We start from the raw sequence: 21193 nt of genomic DNA, 5'->3' as shown, positions 1-21193 counted from the left end.
GATGATAAGCGCCAGTGCTTTTGTATGCAGTACCTGGTCCTTCCTGAAGTGTTTATCTCTTTAAAACAGCTTTAAATTTTCATTAGAAACAAAACAAAACCACAACCTGCTGTTGGCAATATTGCTGTTGGTCGTGGCAGCAATTTTTAGAGGTAACTAGTGAGTTTGAGTGCCTTAGTTCTTGACTGCCCACATTAAACCAGCCTCTTTCTTAGCATGTTTTCTGAGCTCTGCATATTCTTCAGCCCTTTCACTGTATCTCAAGTTATTAATCATAAGTGGAGGCATCCAAAAAATCCTGATCAGTTTTGAAACTGATGGCCTCATTTAGCTTTCCTAACAGCTTGTTTCGAATAAAATCTGATGCAGAGCCAAATGAAGTGAGTGTTTAAATGATCCCTTGCCTAAAGTATTGTGAAAATTTCGGATGGGATGAGAAGGAGGAATGCCACTGAGGGCAGCTTGTTGGAAGCTTGCTACTACTTGGAGACTAAAATAGAGTAATCAGCAAACACTCAGTCACTTTAATGCTCCTCCAGTGAAATCCAGCTTCTTGTTTTCTGGCTTAACTCTTCTTTGGCGTTTTCCTCAATTGCTCACGCATAAATACTAGACTAGATTTGAATTTTGATGCACCTCAATTTTCCTATTTGGTAGCGACTCTAATTAAGATCAGAATGAGGGAACCTCTTGATAAATGTAATATGTTGATGAAGAATCAACATGGTTTTGTAAAGGCTTCATGAATTGTTAAAGCTCTTTGAGATAAACATGTGGATCACAAAGATCCACTTAGATTTCCAGAAGGCTTTTGCAAGATCTTTCATCCATCTTCCCGAAAGAAACTCAACTTTACAGAATAAAACCTCTATATGTAAACAAAATGTCATTTATGTGATAGGAAATGACAGGAAACTAAGTCTGAGAGTCAATGATTGGTTTCTAACAGAGGAGCAAGGAGTTGTCCAATGAAATTGAGGAGGCAGATGGAAAACCAAAGGAAGTATTTGATACTGCACATGCCTGAGATGTGAGACCATCCCAGGATGTCACTCACACTAAAATTTAAACTTAGGGGATTGGAATTTACATTTTAATAGACCAGAAATGATTAGAGAAATTATTGGAATAGAGCCCATGCAGTGTTATTAAATGGAAAGATGCCACTTGTGGCTGAGAAAGTTGCAAATTGCTGGAAGCTACAAGGGTTGAAAAGGGACATTTTACTGTCAACCATCTTCTTCCCTCCATCCTAGGCACTTGCTATTGGCTCAGAACAGGATAGTGCTCTGAGGTCTGGTCTAACACCATTATCTTATGATATATATTTAGAATGGTTTCTCATTTCTGCTTAAATTTGTTTCCACTCCCCCAAACACACTTTCTTTGACTCAATGTTTTCTCTCTTTTCTGATTGCTCACAGGGCCAAGCAACATCTGAGGAGCTTTTGTCTGCTATCCTGTTAATGTGATCTGTGTCTTCATGTGCTGAGAGTCTGTAAAACCAGGATCCGTTTGGAATTTTTAGCACTTCGAGGTAAGACTTTTTTAATGTGTCTCTTTTTTAAACGCATTGCAAGGAAATCTGTGGAGAAAAATCAGGTTAGGTTAATCAACTGCATATGCATTTAGACATTAAAAGGAATGATCTTCAAAAGTATATGAGCATTTAAGAGTATTTCATGCTGGTGAAAGACACTTCTGTAAGTGTTTTCCCTTGTTACAGCTGGACACCAAGCTCATTCCATCCCAGATTGAGAGAAAAACATTCAATTTACAACTTTGTCATGGACTAGAAACTCTCTTTGAGTATCACGTTGAAGTCGTGTTATGAAACCTTTTGTGACAGAAATGTGAAAATGAAACGTGTCACTACTTCTGCCCTACAACAGGAAATTCTCTAGTGATCATTTTTAGTTAATTTTTCTAGTCTGTCAGCCAAGGAAACAGAGGAGAAATTTAACCTGTGGTTTTGGTTTTCTTTTTCTCCCAGTGACCTAGAGTATGCACTAGTCCTCTTTCCCAAGAATATTACCCAGACCATGTCCTCAACAGCTAGAGAATGCTTTAGGGGATACTTCTTTCTCCCAGCAAAGATTCTTTGGGGCCTTATTTTCTCTGCATGTAGGTCTAATCTTCAGCGGTGCTGTCATCCTCAGCTTGTGTTGTACAGACTGCAAAAGAGAGTAACAAACATGTTTCTGTCCACACTCTGATGTCTCTGATGTACTTCATCCAATTTAAACTATCACCTGCATCTTCTGGGTCTCTTTGCAAACCCCAGCACAGTTTCCTCAACAAAGATTTTTGTGAAGAGAATCCACAGACAGATAAATCAATGACTTGCCACCTACCAGGTTTTTTATAGCTAAGATTTGGGACTTAACAGTGAGAATGTGTTTCTTTTGTGCTGGAACCAGTGACCTGTATCAATATTGTAGGTGAAATACTGAAATTCATTCGAAAAGGAGTGAGGACGTAAAATGGCTTAATGAGTATCAGATATCTAACCTGATCAGTTGTGATCAGCAGAGAGGGAGACACTTGTGAAAAATCACCAGCTTGTATCTTGGCCTGAAAGACCCTCTCTCATGCCAGATTGTACTTGAATTGGCTTCTTTCACTCTTGAAAAGAAAAATCAGGCCTGGAGAGACAAAAAGCTAGAGTCCATTTAGGGACTGCACAGAGGACCACTGTGCCATTTGTTTTCTTGTTAAAGGCTGCCTGTCCTTGGGAGAGTGGCAGTGGCTGAGAATGGAAATGTTTATATAATCTGGCTACATCTTTAATGAAGGTAGACACTGAAAGGCTGATGCTGCCTCCTTGGAGAATATGTTTGAAACATTAAACGCAATGCGAGAATGTAGGATCTATCTCTCCTTCTGCTCCACTCTCACGGGAACCTGGTGGAGCAGTGCCTTCAGCTCTGGGGCTCCCAACATCAGAAGGATGTGGAGCTGTTGGAGTGAGTCCAGAGGAGGCCACAGAGATGCTGCGAAGGCTGGGGCAGCTCTGCTCTGGAGCCAGGCTGAGAGAGCTGGGCTGCAGCAGCTGGAGAAGAGAAGGCTCCTGAAGGGGACACCTTAGAGCAGCTCCAGTGCCTAAAGGGGCTCCAGGAAACCTGGAGAGGGGCTTTGGACAAGGGCCTGTAGGTGTTCGAGGCCAGGTTGGACACAGGGGCTTGGAGCAGCCTGCTCTAGTGGAAGGTGTCCCTGCCCATGGCAGGGGTTGGAACAGGGTGAGCTTTAAGGTCCCCTCTAGCCCAAACAATTCTATGACTGCGTGATAGTGACAAGCAATAAAGCATGAAAAAATCCCAGTGTATTAGATGTCATTACTGGATTCTTTTTTGATGTTGGTTTTTAATATGTGTTCCTATTTTTAGAGTTTTATTCTGACTCTTGTAATAGCAACCATTCCATTTTGGTATGAGGTCTTTTCTATTAACAGTGATCAAAGTGAAATATTTCATTTGAGTTAGAAAAAGAGACATTTGAGATGAATGAGGTTCTGCTGTATGTGGCGAGTTGAATGTTTCTGATATACGATCTGACTTACAAAGTTGGAAAATTAATTGCATAAAGCAGTTAATTTCTAAACAGATAATAAATTCATATTAGCATTAAAAGTTTAGAAAACAAGTTTGAATCTCTTTCAAATACATTACAAACAAATACTGTGTGTGCTATTAAGGCTTATAAATAATTCTTTGGTGTTTGTCTGGTTTAAAACCCAAACTGATACTTTGTTTTCTTAAGAACAAGCTGACATCTCTAAGAACTACACAATTCAAATATAGGGCTGCTTTATTTAAATGTGAAGAGGTTCACTCTCTTAATGTAGAAGTCAAGCTGTCTTTCTGCCTCTGATTAATTTAGGGATAAACCCAGGCTGTTGATGTTCTCTAGAAGTGAACAAACTGAGCACGGAACCATGTTTTGATTTAAAAACCCCTCTATTAAGGATTGTATTTCCTTAAGTGGTTTTGCCTGTCTCTTGCTTTGACTCTTGTGTTGATCAGAAGCAGGCTTTCCTCTGGTCTGATTTCTTCAGTCTTACCAGGTACCAAAGATGTAGAGAATGAAGAAAGGGGTTAAACTGCAACCTGTAAATATAATACTTTGTCCTCTGTACTTTGGCATTATACTAACGGTAGGTACTGTAGTACATTAGAGGCATCTTTTAAAGATTTTTTTCATTTAAGGGGCTGTCTGTCCTTTTGTTGAGCCTCATAGTTGGGTAGCTCACATCTGTTTGTACATATTATTTTAAAAGAAAATTCAATTTACGCTCAAACAAGCTCTGTTTTTGAACATTAGGTTTGTTGAACTTCCATCCCATAAGCTCTTCCAGGTCAGCCCAATTAAGACGTCTTTTCTCCATTGACTAGTGGTGTCTAGGACAAGTGTAGTGAGTGTCTTTTCAATAAGCAGAATTCCTTCTCATGTCATCAGCCCTTTTAATTTCCTGAGTAAGCTTTTGCATTGTTGCCATGGGACCTTGAAACAGCCTGCAGGTGGGGAATGGTACTCCCAGGCTTAAATCCATTTCATGAGGAACATTAACATTCTATTATGTTAATTAACATTAATATGACTTACATGGCTTAAGACCTATCTTTGGGTTTAGCTGAGCTCTAGGAATAATTTAAAAGATGAGCTATTATTCCCATTGGGATCTTGCCTTCAAATCCACTAAAGGCAATGGGTGTCCTTGAACTAGCTAAGGCAGCTCTGAATCAGGAGGTAGTTTCAGATCTGCTTTCTTGGCTGTCCCTCTGCTGTTCAGTCTGCTTTGTGACAACGTCTTTATACTGGGCTGTATATCAGTGCCATGCAGAGCAAACCTCTTAACTTCCCTTTTGCTGTTCTGGACCATAAGGCAATGAGCCATGTGTTTCTTTAGACGATCATATGAAGCTTCAGTCTATTTTTAGGGCAGTCTTGTTGCCAGGAATAATTTCTGGGACTTTTGATTTCAGTGGTGGATTATGTGATGATGTGAATGACTAAAATGGATATTTTAAAATATTTTTTACTGACTTAATGTTTAACAGATTAACACCTCTGTAAAGTTACATTTAAAAGCAGCTTCATATTTCCTATCTATTTTGTATTGGTGACTGACACCATTGAGGGCCTCAAGGCAAATGCTGTGGCTTTGGTTTCAAAGCCCCAAGTGAGCAATAAGTAGGTTTAAGTCAGTACATTCAATAGATGAACTGTAAGATGATGAAGAGACCACAGCTAATAAATTTCATGCAATCTGTTTCCAACTTCCATGCAAATATTTTTATTTAATCTTTGGTGTTCTGCATAAAGTGACCCAATATGTTGACCTCTGTCACTCTAAGTGATGCTCCATCTGAGAGTTAGAAAGTGAATTGATTTCACTTCAGTCATGTAGTAAGCCTATGTCTGAGCTCTAGCCTACTATATTGACACTTGTAAAACCCATTTAAGTAAATCAGAGCGGGTATTTGGGTATTCTTCCATTTTCCTATAGGTTGATGGAAGAACAGTTTGGTTTAATACCTCAGTAATTTATTTTGTCATTACAGACAGCTGTAAAAATGATCGGTAGAAGCAATGTTCTTTGGAAGAATCACTGTGGTTATCAACGTTTGGGTAGCTTAATCATCAAATTCATCAGGTTTAGTAGGTTTAAATGTATAAATTCCTTTTAGAATGCATTGACTGTTTAGCTGGTTGCTTTTTGAAGTATTTGAGTTTGTAAATAACTCCACGGTATTTGGATTTGCACAAAAGCAAGGGTGAAAAGGCCTAGAAGGATGTTTTCTTCAAAACTGTCTTTAATAACTGTACATTCTTTTCTTCACCTAGATACAACAATGGTGACGCATATGATGGTCAAGTGGATTCTAAAAGGGCTTATTCTGTTTTCTCTGCTCAAATCTACTCTGTCCCTAAACCCAGATGATCCAAATGTTTGTAGTCATTGGGAAAGGTAATGCATAACATGCTGTTTCAGACCTTTACATAGAAAAGGCAAAATAAGAGCCATGATTTGCTAAATGCCACCCTGCCTCACAAAAGAACATGGATTTGCATGACAGAAATAGTACTTCTGAGCACCTTTGAGGATTTGGGTCATCCCAAAGAATTGATTCTAACCACATACCCCTGTGTTACGTGTTTGCTCAGTTGTGCTTTGGAAAGCCCCTCCATGGTCTCAGCTAGAGCACTCCACAAGTTTATTTTTATGTATCATGGAGAGACCTAGAGAAACGGTGGCCTTGTTCTGTATTGCTTTTTTCTGGTTGTGGTCAAGCAGGACTGTTAGAGGTTTTGACTATTTTTAAGCCCTTCCTGCTGCACCATGCAGGTTTATTCTGTATGTCCTGAACTTTGTGACTCTATCTGCCAAATTTGTGTCAGCATCAAAGAATACCTACATGAAAGCACAGAGAACTAAAGGCCCTGGTAATCTTGTTCTCTCTATTGTTACAATGTCCTTATCCTAAAAGTGGGTCTGTGCAGGACAGTTCTTATGAGTACATAGAAACCCACCAGCTTTGATAGGGTTCACATTCATGCAGGCTCTGTTTGCAGAGGCTAAAGTTCCTGTACTCTTAAGCTTAACCCACTAAATTTCCGGTTCTGTGGTTTAGTTTCACACAAATATGAATTACTGTCCACTTTAGCAAAATAAACCCCTTTAACAAAAGCAGAAATGTACTTATGTATTAATGACACTGTGGTTTGATTTTAGAGGTCTTAAAGAATTGTTTGCAGGTTTGCTTGCAACTGCAAAGCAGAAACTAGAGGGAAAGGATTTTGCAGTCTGTGTTGTGAGGTGAAGTGCATTCAGAGCACAGGAATAAAGTATTGATTTTGTCTGAAGATAGTCAGCAGCCCAGAGACCCAATCAAGGAGAAACAAAAATTAAATACCAAAATTGATTGGTTGTACTGACCAAGATGACTTTGTTACTTAGATGTTAATAAATCAAAGGGAAAAGATTGTTAGAGCAATTGCTGGGTAACAACCAGGATCATAAAATAATAATCAAGATTTCTGAGTTTACTGCTTTGTGTTAATAAAGAGCAATGTAAATATTTTACATTTTGCTATTAGTGGCAGTAAAATCATTATTGTCGAACCCAGCAAACTGTGACAGAGGGCAAAAGCAACATCTTGTAGAATCTTGGCTTGTCTAGAAGGGGCATGACAAGCAGGGCAGTAATGGTCCAGTCTTCGATTTCAAGCCAGTCAGACCCTCCAAGCAAATATTTTGGTATTACCTAAGGAGTGCAATCTCACAGGGCTTAATCACATCAGCAGTCCCACTGACAGGAAGGAAATCACTTGGAGGATTAAAACAATCGATATAATGAATGACTTGGAGAGTCTAATTCCTGGGTCTCAACCCTGCCTAGAATGATTTCAGTATCATTCTCCAAAGATATTGTAGATCTGATAAAGTTGAGCTTGTTTCTAGATCACAGCCTGAGATTATGAGTCGCTTGGGCAGTGCACACACTCACTATAGGGCAATACAGTGTTGTAAAATGACTGGCACTAACAAGACCATGAGATTTGTGTTCCTGTATCATGTGAGGAGCCTGGATACTCTCAATATAATCATAGCAAATAACATAGTACCTGATACATGAGTAAGTAGTGTTTTGGGAAGGAGATTAATGAATTCTTAGAATTGTTGGAGCTCTGTGATTTCTAACAAACTTGCCCAGTTTTGGTTTCTATCCATTCATTTCTATGAAGAGAGCTAATCTCATTCTAACTGTATGTTCCAAATCTAGATACCAGTTAACTCACTTAACAATTTTCACATAGTTCTGAGGTTATTTCTGCTACAGATTAAAAGAATTTAATTTATGCAGCAGAAAGAGAAACATTCTTCAACATCTTTTATAGACCATTTGATTGGTGCTCCCAATAGTTGAAGTAGTGGTGCTGCTTCATCCTAAAATGACGTGTGAGCATCCCATCATGCTGGCAGTATGCAGCAGTGCTAAGTTAATACAAACTCTAACTAGAGTTTTGGAATACAAGCAAAAATTGACAATCTTAGGCAGGAAGACAACTGAGATGTTCTAAAAACATGGTGCTTTCCTCTCTTTTAAAATGTGCAGCATTAAGTAAACCAAATACTGTTTTCACCTTCTAAACTACCACGAATTTAGTCCCTTTTCAGGAAGAGAATGGTTTGTTACTCAGACTGAAATCGCTATTTCAGTTGTGGAGCCAAAGTTAGCAGCATTGCCAAAATTTTCAGGAAGAGCTGTGGTTGAAGGAAGCTCTTTTCTGGTTTTTAATAGTGCCCAAAGTTTCTGAAATTATTGATTTATTTCTTTTCATACTGGAGTTAGATGAGTAGCATGTACAGGGAACTGAAGCTTTTCAGGTTGCAACAAACAGCCTTTCACTTCCTTTCTCTGTCTATTCCTAGCTACGCTGTGACAGTCCAGGAGTCTTATGCTCATCCTTTTGATCAGATCTATTATACAAGATGTACTGACATACTGAACTGGTTCAAGTGCACCAGACACAGGTAAGAACTAATCCCCAGATATTTTAGTTTTGTTTTGCCTTTTTCTTTCCTCACATACTTTTTATTTATGCAGATTTTTGTGGTACTCTAATGTATGGAAAGCACAATAGCCAGGGTGTTTGGCATTCTAGGAGCATTGATTGAAGTAGAGAGATTTTTGCCTGAAATCTGGGGGAGATCAGTGGTCACCAGTCCCTTACAGGACCATTCGGGAGTACGCCTCCTTGCCATTCACCCTTCCTTGTGACTGGAAGTGATAATTGCATGACCACACATGAACAACTATTTTTTCCAAGTGATCAGTGCATGTCCAGGTTTATGGTAAGAAGTCCCTGCAGCTCCTAAATCTTGAAGAATCAGGTACTTCAGGGTTAGTGATAGTTATGAATGGATCCGTATTTGAAATACTGCACCCAAATCTGTATTGAATATCTGGTAAAACAAGGATGGATCCATTCCTAGCACTGAATGACAGCTGATACCAAAAGTTAGTTTTTCCCAGGCTCCGAGATGCCACTATTACTTAGTTCATTCTGATTCCAAGTAGAAAAGTATCCCACAAACATCCACCAACATTTGAAATCTTTCAAGGGAGTTTTAGCAAGCTAATTGGTACCTTAACTCTCAGTAGCAAAGAGGTCATTCAGCACCAGCCCAGTCTGACTGTGGGTTTTGCTTTTTAGCTTCTGTATTCTGATGTATGGAATTGAACAGGGATGCAGAGCTTTCTGCACTGCTGTGTAGACTGGAGTGCAGCAGAGCAAATTTGATCAGTTTATCTAACATGAGGGATGATAGATTTTGTTCAGTCTAGGTATTTTCAGATAAACTAACGTGAACAAAGCTGTTTTGAAGTGTTTACTGTTAAATATTCTCTGATAATTATTCCTTTTCTAATGTAGTATCGATGCTAACACTATGAATAAGTCTAGAGAAGCTACAGAATACTTAACACTTTTTCATTTCTGTAGGACTACATACTGTGATGGGGAAAACATGCTTTAAATACTGCACTGGGACTATAATGGCATTTTGCAAGACATTAGTGCTTTGGAAGGGTTAGGAAGTAGGAAGAAATCACTTGGGGTTAACTTTCCATTTTGTGTAGTGAGAGCAGTTTCTGTCGTGGTAATGGCTTGTGTAGTGCAGTGACACAGTGGAAGATTCTGCTCATTCCACTGGTGATAGCTGACATTGCTGATTTGCAGAAATGAATCATCTGTCCTTGCTCTTGCTTTGGGACTGGGGAAATGGTTTAAGATAACAGTCCTAGGATGAGTTCCAGTGATTGACTGGCATGAGTACTGTGTTTATAATACAAGTTATATTTCAAGTTTCAAAACAAGTATTGATTTTTTTTTTATTGTGGCTTTTAATATCAAAAGCTTTCATGCATTTTAAAATAATTATCGAATGCTATCCTTACTATAATTTAACACAAATATAATTCCAACAGTAGGCATTGATTTTCTATATTGTCAAATGGCTTTCTGTCTTGCCATTTAGAATAAGTTATAAAACAGCCTATCGAAGAGGACTAAGAACTATGTATCGGCGAAGATCTCAGTGTTGCCCTGGATATTACGAAAGTGGAGACTACTGTATACGTATGTACAGAGCTTTGCTTCAGATCTGACAATTACAAGTACTTTTTGGAGGAGCTGTAAATTAAAGATGGATTGCAGTAGCAATATTAAAGGCTGATTTTCAGAGCTGCTCAGAACCTTTGGGTCCCACTGATTTCAGTCAGAATTGCAGATACTGAACAGTTCAGGTCATTTCAAGTATGTGCATTTTAAGTACCTAAGCAAAATTTTGCTGAAATCATTGGGGAGGTTGTTAATCAAGTTCCTGAGTGCTTTCTTGAATCAGGCATTACTTTGGGGAGTAATTTATGCAAGCATGCACTAATGTTAAAGAATTAGGGGAACTAAAACCACACTTATGAGTAAACTGTCATAGAGTTTATTAAGCAGCGTAAAGTTTCTGCCTCTTAACTTGGAAAGTTCTTCAGGTACAAACAATTAAAATCTCACTGCGCTTCACATGGTTCCTGCCAATGATTTTGTTCTTTTCAAAGCTTCACAAATGTCAGAAGAACTTTGTCCTAACTGCACTGTGTAAGTAAAAAGCTCTGGACTGTGTTAGGTCAGTCTGAGTGGGACAGAAAGCAAAATGGATCTTTCAACAACACCTAAAAGCTTTATTACTTAAAAATGTCCTGTACATCAATGTTGTGTGTTGTCAGCATTGCAGCTTTGCTCAGGAAGCGGAGCTGGGGATGTCTTGTCTACATCTTGTTAGAATAGGATTATGAAACAAGAAAAGCACAAGGAGGTTTTGATGAGCATCAGAATCCAAATTTTATAGACAGGTTTAGAATGCCACAGAATAATTTAAAAGTTAAAATAATACAATTATCCAGCTAACTTTATATATCTTGACACAATGCTTAAAGCTATTTGTATCTAGTTGTATTGGTGTTTTTCTCTGAGTACCTATATTGTGCTTATATTGTAATATATGAGCACCTCAAGAACATGAATAGACCCTAATTTCATTTTAAATGACCTTTATGCCAAACAGTTACTTTGAAGGGGCTTTGGACTCTGCAAAATTACCAACCCTTTGAGATAAGGCTGGTAGAATTAGACTGATTTTACAGCGGGAGTAATCATTCGATCTTTTGAAGTGTGAAGTGCTGTTACTCAAGTTCTGAATAACATTTAACATGACCTATTGCTGAAGTCCTTCCTGTGTTAAGTGTGTACTTACCTTTAAACTCCTCAAGGGTCAATACCATTTCAGCAGTTGTTCCACATTCTTTTATTACCAACTTGAATTTTGTGACTCAAAATCCTGTCCGGCACAGAACATATTTATTTTCACTTTTCTCTCTGCAATCTATCGATGGATGTTATTTTCTGGATTTTAATTGCCATACTGGTTGCAATGACAAGAGATCTCTGCAGAGGTTCTGATTTTATGAAGGTATTAGCATTTATTTTGAAGTGCTTTTTGGTTAGTATTAATCCTTAAGAGTCCTGCTGCTGCCCGACAAATATTGTGGAGAAAGAACAGCATAGACCATAAACCAAAGTTCTGCTAATGCAGAACAGACAGCAGGTATACCTGGTCAGACCTGGTGTGTGTTTGGAACAGTGCAGGTTATATTTAGGTTCACATGTGCAGGAGTCAGGTTCTTACACTGGATGATCTGCATGGTCAGAAATGTGAAGTGAATGCCTCAGGGCCATTTTCTATCTATCGTCCTCCCTGGGAGATTTGAACAGCAAGTGCTGCTGAGAGAGAAATGATGTAAAGGAAGAAGTTCTCCATCATGATTGATTCTAGATACTTGGTCTTACTGCTTTGATACAAGAGGCCACATAGGAAAACCAATCAACCAACCAAAAAACCTGATTAAAACTCTCTGACACTGCAACCAACAGTTTGAAGGCACAATATTTTGCTAATGTGATCCTTTTAATGTCATACCTCCTGTTTCTAACACATCAAGCCCTTGTCCCATTAGTTTTGTTTTGTTTTTCCACAACATATTCCTGTGCCAATGAGCAAGTTCTCGCATTCGTCATTCTTTGCAGTCAGCGGCGAACTCCATTTTCATTCCTGGTGGCACCTCCCTGATTTTGCGTTTCCTTACCTTCTCTTTCCCATTTGTTTCTTTTCTTTAAACTGATACTTTCTGCTGTTGCCTACCAAGGTAGTCTAGCATTTCTGTCCCACGTTCCTCCAGACATGTCCAGTGCCTGCTCCTTTAATGGCAGCAGCTACAAGAGGGAGGTCAGGAGACACCATCAAAATCATCCCATTTGCCTGTGCTGCCGTAGGGTGGCACAATTCAAGATGAGCATCCTTCTGCTAAGCCCCACTGACACAAAGGAAAGGAAGCTCCAGCCCTGCAGAGAAGGTTCTGCAAACCCAGTCAGCCCTTTAAAATCTATTCCATTAGCAATCATGGAAGCCACTACAACATGGGGAGGAGAGAATACATCCCGCAGTGAGCCTGATGATCAAAAGAAAGTTTGATTAAAAAACATTGTGTAGATTAAAGGCTAATTGGTTCTTCTTTCATTAATAGCAGTCTTTATTTCTTGCAAAAGTTAAATAGCTTTGTAATTAACAGTGACATGTTTAGACTAGAGAAGGCTGAGTTTAAATCTCTATTAATGACTGTTTCTTGGATTTTAAAGCAGGAGTGAAGGCTTTCAGCAGCTGTTTTGATCTTTTCCCTTCTCATTTATTATTTTGAAAGGAATAGCAGATATACAGTTTTATCTTTGTCCTCCTGTTGGGACTTACTAAGTGAATTTGGTCTAAGAAAATCTACCCTCAGTTCTATATAATCAGGATGACCCAGAGCTTCTTGCTCTGCCACTCTGGTGTTTTCTTTGCCTTTCTGAGATCTAGATATGCTGCTGCCTCAGAAAATGTGGAATTCAGGCACAGGGTCAGGTAATTTAAATTGTTGACTTGTAAATTATACACCTGGCCAGTTCGTTAGCACTTAGGCTAAGCAGTTTTGGGCTATGAAATTGTCTTTGTGCCTATAAAGGGCTTGGAATGTCTTGGGGTTGTAATGGTATTCCAAAAATTCCACTTGAAAAATGCTGCAAATGCACATCTGCATATTTTTTCCATTGATGTCTTCAAAATGGTTGCTTCCATTCTGGTAGTTTTGCAAATTGATTCCCCTTCTCTGAATGTTCTTACACATGACATAGCTTTTCACTGAGCTGTCCCTGAAAACAAACAGCACAGGCTGGGTAGTAAATCAGAGCAACTGTGATTGCCTGTACTTTGTATGCTAAGGTAAGCTTTTGACAGAGCAAACGCGTAAACTGCAAAAAATCTTTTTTTTCTAAACCACCACAGGGTTCAACTGCCCTTCAAGGTTTTCATAAGGATGTTTTAAAATTGTATAGGCTGATTAGCATCTGTGGTAACTAAAGCATCTCCGACCACTTTGCCGGGCAAAAAACAGAACAAGAAAAGGAATATTATGTGGCTCTTCTGTAGTTCTTACCCACTGAGTAGATGGTAATGGAATACTTCCCTTTAAGAACATGTCAGGTGGAAAGATCCCCTGTGTACTAAATGGGTACACTTTTGTCTGAGAGACCAATGCTTTGTTCAGGCTGCCCATTTTAAGCTTATTCTTGCACAACAGTTTTATATAAAAAAGATGTTTCTTCTAGGTAACAAAGGGTCAGAGACCCAAGCATCAGAGAAAAGGAAGACAGGACTGCAACATCTGTTTATATCTGAGTTCTTAGCAGAAAAAAACCACCATGAAACACAAAGTTGGGAATTCACCCTTTCTTCATAGATTGAGATATTTTAACTTTTAACAGTTTTACTTTTCACTCTCCTATCTCACCCTCTTCTTCTAATGTCTAAATCTATGCAATGCGACAGGATGTAATAATGACAGGATTAGTGATTAAACCATCTTATTGGTGCCATTTAGCTGCCATTCAAATCTGCCAAAATTCAGTAGAGTTATTGATTGACCATGGGTCTTTCCTTTCTTGGCCAAGATATTATTGATCTCAGATTGTTTCTCAACATTCAACTTCCCACATTACAATCGCCACAACCATCGTTCAGGGCTCCTTGACTTTGACAAATCTTTTTATAGAGAAGTTCTTGGTCTCACTGGTTGGATCTCAGTTTGTCACCTGGAGTGATGGTTCACTTGGACATTATTATATTTCAGGTAGTTATATACCCATCTTTTCAGCCTATGTCTGAAACCTTTAATGAATTTCAAAAACCAATGAGGAATGTTCTGTTAATAGCTGAGTTGGTGAAATTCTGCAAATTTAGGACCTGATTCTTTTCAGGATTTTAAATAATGTTTCATAAATTCTGCAATTCCAACAGACACACCAGCTTCGTAGCATGATGCATGCTTTGACTGCAGCAATAGGAACATTCATACCTCAGGACTGCGCTCCCGTTTACGAGGCTGCATGTCTCATGTAGTTTTTGTGATCTTTGAAAAGGCCACCTCATTGGAGCCATATGGCTGGGTTGTTAAACATCTGTACCATAGGAACAACAATGCCAGAGCTTCCTGCCATCTGGATGAATTACAATCCCTGCAATTCAATGTGTATCTTACAACAACACTGCAGTGGAGTGTACTTGTGATGAAAAGTAAAATAATAGCTTATGTGATCAGTGCAGAAGTTGTAACTCTGACAAATTGTTGAATCAGCGGCTTAAGCATCCTGAATATTCATAATATTTGTTCATATGTCAGATTTGCTGATTATTTTCACTTTGTAAGGCAGAAGCTCATTAACATTTTAGAAGAAATGTTGTTGTCCCCCTCCCTTCTTACCTCAATTTGAAATTCCTCATGGTCAGCATTCCTGTGGCTTGAAAATACATTGTTTGAAAACTGTTGGACTTAGGAAATATATTTTTCTTATCTTTATAGACACACATTAAAGCTGGTGCTTGCTGTAAGAGCCTTACTGTTACATTATTCAAGTACAGCATTCTGTACATCAATAATGCAACATAAATTAAGGGAAATGATCTGGCAGTACATAGATACTTTGTATCAGGGGACATTCCTTTTCTCTATCTGATTTGGGATGTATGAGTGCAAGAAAATGGTGTGGAAGGCCATTGTACATATAAGGTTATTAATTATACAGTTGAAATGACAGTAGGAGACTCTTTGAAATTTCTCCTTTTATATGCATTTGAGATGACTCCATCCATCTTTTTCCAGTAAAGAATATGGGGGAAAATAATTTAGGTCCTGCATTCACATCTGAGGGGATCTTGTACAGGAATTAAGAAATTCTTCTTCTAATAGTAGTAGTCGTAGTCATATTAGCAGCAATGTTCTTACCACTATGTGGTGACTGGGAGGAATCCCTGTTTTTTAGTGGATTTTCAGGTGAGTTGATGGGACAACAAGAGAAGGAGTATGCAACAGAACTGGTTATCTGCATTCAAATTCTGCTACCCTACTCAGGGTGTAACCTTGGAGCTGTGTACCAGTGTCTGATATCCCATTTTACAGAACACAACCCCATTTTACAGGCCACAGCTCTGCTAAGAGTAGAGGCCTTTGCTTATTCCTTCTAAGCGTCTTGGGAGGCAGGTGTACGTGGATAGGAAGAGGGAGAAAGCCTTACAAGTAGGTCAGCTCATTTTGCAGCATAGGTGAAGACTATTGAGTTACTATTTAGCCTAAAGATAATGGAGAGACCTCTTTGCTGGGAAGGTGTAAAACTCAGTTCTCATCTCCCATCCATCATTTTACATTTGCAGTCAGCTTCTGGATGCTGATGGATTTGCAAAGATGCTGGTGGGGAGTAGTAATGAAATAAAGGAAGGACTTCTGCAAGAAATGCAGTAGAAGGAGGAGAAACAAAATGTTCATGCAAATGAACGAAGGTCACATGAAGTTGGAAAGAAGGTATGCTGAAGATATATAATGTCTAAAAGGCTTAATAAATATCAGAGGAAAAATTACACAAGCATTATAGTTAGAAAAAGATTTAGACTGTTGTTAGTGTAGCAGTAAAGAAGCTTTTCTGGTTGCTTTAGGCAGTCTCAGTTGGATCAGTATAAAAGAATACCGGGAAGGTAGACACAGAAGGAGGCACTGGATCCAGAGCTGCTCTGTATTCATGGTAATGGACTTAGCAGGATCAGAAAAAGTACAAAAATCAGAGATGTGAGTTCATTGTTGAATTCAGAGCAAGAGCCATGCACAGTTTAGTCCATTAATTTGCCCACTTTTTAGCAGGTTGACCCCCAGGTGTGTAGATCAGCACAGACCCATCGTGTTGGAATGGATATCTTCAGTTATTCCATCCTCACTTCCAAATCTTCTTTAATGTCTTGACTCCCTTTGAAAATCTTCTTCCTCTTTCTGCTTTGATACAGCTCAGTGCTGTTAGTGCTAGTTTGCACTGATCTAGAGTGGCATGCAGGGCACCAGTGCTAATCCACAACAGCTTTATGGCTCAATCCTTCCTATGTTGCTGGTAGCCATTCACTTGCATAGATGTATAAAACCAAGATCCTGTACATGCCATATGTGAGCAAACCAGTTTTGAGGACATATACATACAGTACATTTGCCATCTATCGAATTATGGAGGCACAGAACTCCAGAAGACTTTTTCCCTCCAAAAGACTTAGTTCATTAATAGTCCATATGTGTGGTGAGCTGGGTTAACTTACTGAAATCAGTAGGGTCAGAAAGAAGATAGACGTGTAAAATGAAACATATGCTTAAAATTGAAGTTGTTGTCTTGACCACTCCTTTACATCCCTCTCCCATTTAATAGATTTATTTCCCTTGTACTTTGAAGACATTTTGAAGCCCAGTAGGAAAGGATGGGGAGATGGAGAGGAGAAGAAGTTACCTAAATCTAGATGGCCTTTAAGTTAAAGAGCTTCTGATGCACATTAAAAGTCTGAGATAACACCTTTTCCCACTTCTTTCCTATTGAGGCTTCCCCTGGCTGTGACCTTGCCCTGACCAGTTCCAGAGTTTTTGCCACGCATTAACTCCAGGTGTCTGGAAGCCACCAGTCAGATGGTGGGGACCGTTCTATGGCAGATTCCTTGCTGACTGGAATAAGGCATGGGCTCCAGTTACCCTCTTCCTCATTTCTAGGCATCTTATTAGATTGAATCTGTAAATAAAAATGAATCAATATCACAACAAGAATGCCTGAAGGGTGTACAATAGATTAATAGCATAGCCCAGTACTTGGGTAGCCACACTGGTTAACCCAGTGCCTGCTCACTCACTGAGCCACACAGCTGCTCTCGTTTGCTTCCACTGGTGGGACAGTGGAAAAGGAAAGGAAGAGTGAAAGAAAGAGGAAATTTGTGGATTGGGATTCAAAAATGTTTAATAAGGAAAAAAGAAGTGGAAGAAGAGAGAAAAATCCCAAAGGGAACATAGACGGCAATTTCAGGTTTGCAATAGAGTCAATCGGCAAATCAGTGTTCAGTTTTGGTTCCCTAATTGTTCTGAATGAAAGAAGATGATGATGATGTTGGCTGATAGCTTGAAAATCATCTGTTAATGCTAAATACTCTACTACAGTGTAAAAGTATTAATCAGATAGCCAAACCCAGCCATGGTCTAGAAACAGATACTCTTTGGCTGCTCACACAGACATTCTCTTTTTCTCTGTTACAAGATTATAGCATTTCACTTCATATTTGTGTATTGTTGCACATGCTTTTCACTTTGCTAAAGGTTTTTGAAAGCTCCTGAGGGAAATGTTTCATGAAACTTCAGTCCATTGCACGTTTCTGAATAATTTATCTTAAGCTCAGTATTTCTAACATAGGCATTCACTTTGGCAAACCTTACTTTCTCTGATGCTTTAAGTCAAGAGGTATTTTCAGTGTATTTAATCCCAAAGCTTTCCTTCTTTTTATCAAGATTTTTTCCTTGCTGAATACTATGATTTACTTTTATTACTGCCATGCCCAGAAATTCATGTGCAAACCCACTAAAGATAGCCTTACTTGAAAAAGCTTTCAAGTTAAGGTGTAAATGGAGTCGAATAAAGAGCTCTTTTTCTGATTAAAAATAAGAAACTGTCTGTGAAACACAATATAAGCAAGCTTGGAAAGAAATTAAACGTGGTATTCAGTATAACAAGCAACAAAAGGAGGCTTTTTGTTACAGCATTGTAGTGCACATCTAAGCTCTGCTGAAGCAAGTCACTGGTACTATCTTAGGATTTGCTATCATTACATCTGCATTGACAGGCATCATAGGTTAGGAAAATCTGGAGTTTAAAATAGAATTCCTTTTAATAGCATTATTAAAAGTATCCAAAATGATCTTTTTTTCCACCAAATACTGTATAATAGTTGTGTTTGTGCAAATGCTATATAACATTTACCTTATAGTAAAGGGTAGACATCTTCTGCAGCTTCTGACAATGTAGGTAGAAGTTTTTATTTCCAGCTCCCATCTTCTATTTTCAGGCAACAGTGTGAATCACAGGAATCAGAAAGTACATTTTACCTTATCTTATTAGTAGAAAGTTTCTCTAGATACTTAGACATTGCTAAGAAATCAGATTTGATCCTAAATCAGCTGATCTCCTGCAGTCTAGAGCTGGATACAGAAAAGTTTAGACTAGTGGCTTGGGATGAGAATCAGCCCCTGTAGTTACACAGCAATTTGTTTCCTGGGGTCTTTTTTGCAGTTCTTTTCCCTAAGTTGCTCTGAAACACATCACTATGGTTCCTTTTGAAATGTGAGAAGAGTCAAAAGTGTCTGAATTTAAATTTTCCGTCCCCAGTACTATTAGTGTAGCTTATTCATAACATGATCTTCAAACAGACTATACTCCTATCCCTGCTTTCATCAGGGTGACCTTCATTTGGAGTGTGTGGCTTGATCTTCAATGCAATCTGAAAAGCACTGGCCCTTTGGGGCCCATGCCATCCAATAGCCTGGCCTAGATGACAGGTTTGCCTTTAGAAATGTGTCCATATTCATCCTATTTTGGGGAGAAACAAAGAAAGGATTGTTGTTAGATCGGCTTGATGAAATTTGGAATAAGAATGAAGAAAGATTTTGTTTGAAAAATCAATAGTTTATTCAATGTGCTACAGGACTAAAATTTATCTGTGAGAATCAAAGTAATTTAGTTTTATCAGGTGTTGCACGACTCAGTAAAGTTAGCCAGAAGTATCATGCAGGCCAGATGTCTTTGTCTATCTGCTTTTGATCTTTTAGGACCAATTTTGAGGCACCCATCCTCACTCTGATACATGGCACATCGTCTCTGCTACGAATATCAACCAGCAGTGGAGCTGTGTCATTTACTGACAGAAAATAGAACTTTCTTGGCATGAGACCCGCAAGTCGGTAATCAAAGAACTATGAACATGCAGCAATGGTACCAGATCCAAAAAGAAATATTTCACAGGAACAGTAGCATTGAATTTGTACACAAAGAAATTCACTTCATGCCCTGAGGGGGGTAACCTGTAGCAAAATATGCAAGTACTGTAGTTCTGAGGTGATTCCAGAGAACCAGGTGAGATGGCTTGGTTATTTTACTGGGCTGTTTAGGCCGAAGTCCTGCTCATGTCTTTCACTGCTGTAGCACTTCTGGGAGTCTTCCCTTCCTCACCTTGCTCAGCTGTAGGGCACTGTATGTTCCTCCAGTCTTTTTATGATGGAAATGTTTGCTTATTTCTGACTTCCCACTTTTAGCTAGTTTCTAATTTTGTGCTTTCCAACCAGCAGCTCACTTTCCATTCCAACACAACCCCTGGAGAGGCCAGATTGCAGATGAAGGTATCCATACTTCTGAGTTGAGAACAGTCATTGCTTCAGCAGTCTGTTGAGTGTAGTTTGATAGTAACTGCCATTACAGGTGGTTTGGTAGACCACGTTACGCTTGCTCGTCTTCTGGTAGGTTTGACTGCTTCTCCATATGTTGACAGGAAATCTGCAAGGGCCAGGGATCTTGGGTACAAGCTTCTCCTCTATTCACAGAATCCTAGAATGGTTTGGATTGGCAAGTGCCTTAAAGCTCATCCAGCTCCAACCCCTGCCACGGGCAGGGACACCTTCCACTAGAGCAGGTTGCTCCAAGCCCCTGTGTCCAACCTGGCCTCGAACACTGCCAGGGATGGGGCAGCCACAGCTTCTCTGGGCACCCTGTGCCAGTGCCTCAGCACCCTCACAGTGAAGAACTTCTGCCTAAGAGCTCATCTCAATCTACCCTCTTTCATTTTAAAGCCATTAAAATGGCCACTAAAGCCATTATTCCCCAGCCTGTCAAGAATTTCATTCCTTCAGGTGACAAAACCCAATTCCCCTAAGGTTAAGAACAGAATGATTGGGGAATACTTCCACTGCTTTTGGTAGAGGAGAATTGCTTCTTCCATTTTCTGTCCTCAAAAAACCAGGACCCTCTTGCTGACAAATACAATTTGACTACATTTAGTTTTGGTCGAGTGAGGTCTGCTAGATCATATACAGAAAGAGTGAAAGACAATGCCTAAGAGTAGATGTTAATAATTCTACATTACTTAGAAAAAGATAGTAATGCTGTTTTTAAAGGTGCAATATAAAGCACAATTTGCAGAGGAATAATCATTAGGTTTGCTGGTTGGATGAATCAAGTTCCAGTAGAAAATTAACCAGTGCAAATGTATTTCCTACAAATTGCTGCAAAGAGTTGGTCAATTTACCGAAGTGGGATGAGTAGACAGAGGGCACAGGAGGGGAAAAGCTTTCCTGGGTCATAGATTCTGCTCTGCTGATTCAGGATCTCTCTTAACCTCATTAAGAGTTTGAACTAGTGATAATGATTGTTTTGAACCCTGCAGTGAGGCAATGGGAAATCGTTTACCACAAAAAGTTAAATGCTGAAATTATGCCACAGAATAATATTGTATTAGAACATTGATCAGCAGAATTGATCTCAGCAGAAGTCTTTCCTTTCAACATGGTAGAATGCAATGATTCTTTCTAGTTGAAGCAATGGCAGAAAAATATATAAAATCAGTTGCAGGCTTTACATGATCAACCATTATCGATATTTAGCTCCAGAGATCTCTTTGGGCTCAGATTCACTTTCTGTGGTGGCAGTGAGAAGGACTGAG

The 21193-nt window shown here is 39.1% G+C and overlaps 1 protein-coding gene across 1 annotated transcript in view; it reads left to right on the top strand.

Moving 5' to 3' along the window:
* Nucleotides 1-1425: 1425 nt before the first annotated feature.
* MEGF11 (multiple EGF-like-domains 11) overlaps nucleotides 1426-21193 on the top strand; it is a 203527-nt gene continuing 183759 nt past the window's right edge. The window contains exons 1-4 of the mRNA XM_010023922.1: nucleotides 1426-1537; nucleotides 5845-5968; nucleotides 8435-8536; nucleotides 10043-10143. Coding sequence (XP_010022224.1) covers nucleotides 5853-5968; nucleotides 8435-8536; nucleotides 10043-10143 — 319 coding nt within the window. The 5' untranslated portion in view covers nucleotides 1426-1537; nucleotides 5845-5852. The remainder of the gene's footprint in view (nucleotides 1538-5844; nucleotides 5969-8434; nucleotides 8537-10042; nucleotides 10144-21193) is intronic.

The sequence above is a fragment of the Nestor notabilis genome, unplaced genomic scaffold, assembly GCF_000696875.1.
Source record: "Nestor notabilis isolate BGI_N333 unplaced genomic scaffold, ASM69687v1 scaffold6081, whole genome shotgun sequence".
NCBI classification, from domain to species: Eukaryota; Metazoa; Chordata; class Aves; order Psittaciformes; family Psittacidae; genus Nestor; species Nestor notabilis.
The sequence above is the reverse complement of the archived record's forward strand: the minus strand, read 5'-3'. Positions and strand labels throughout refer to the sequence as shown.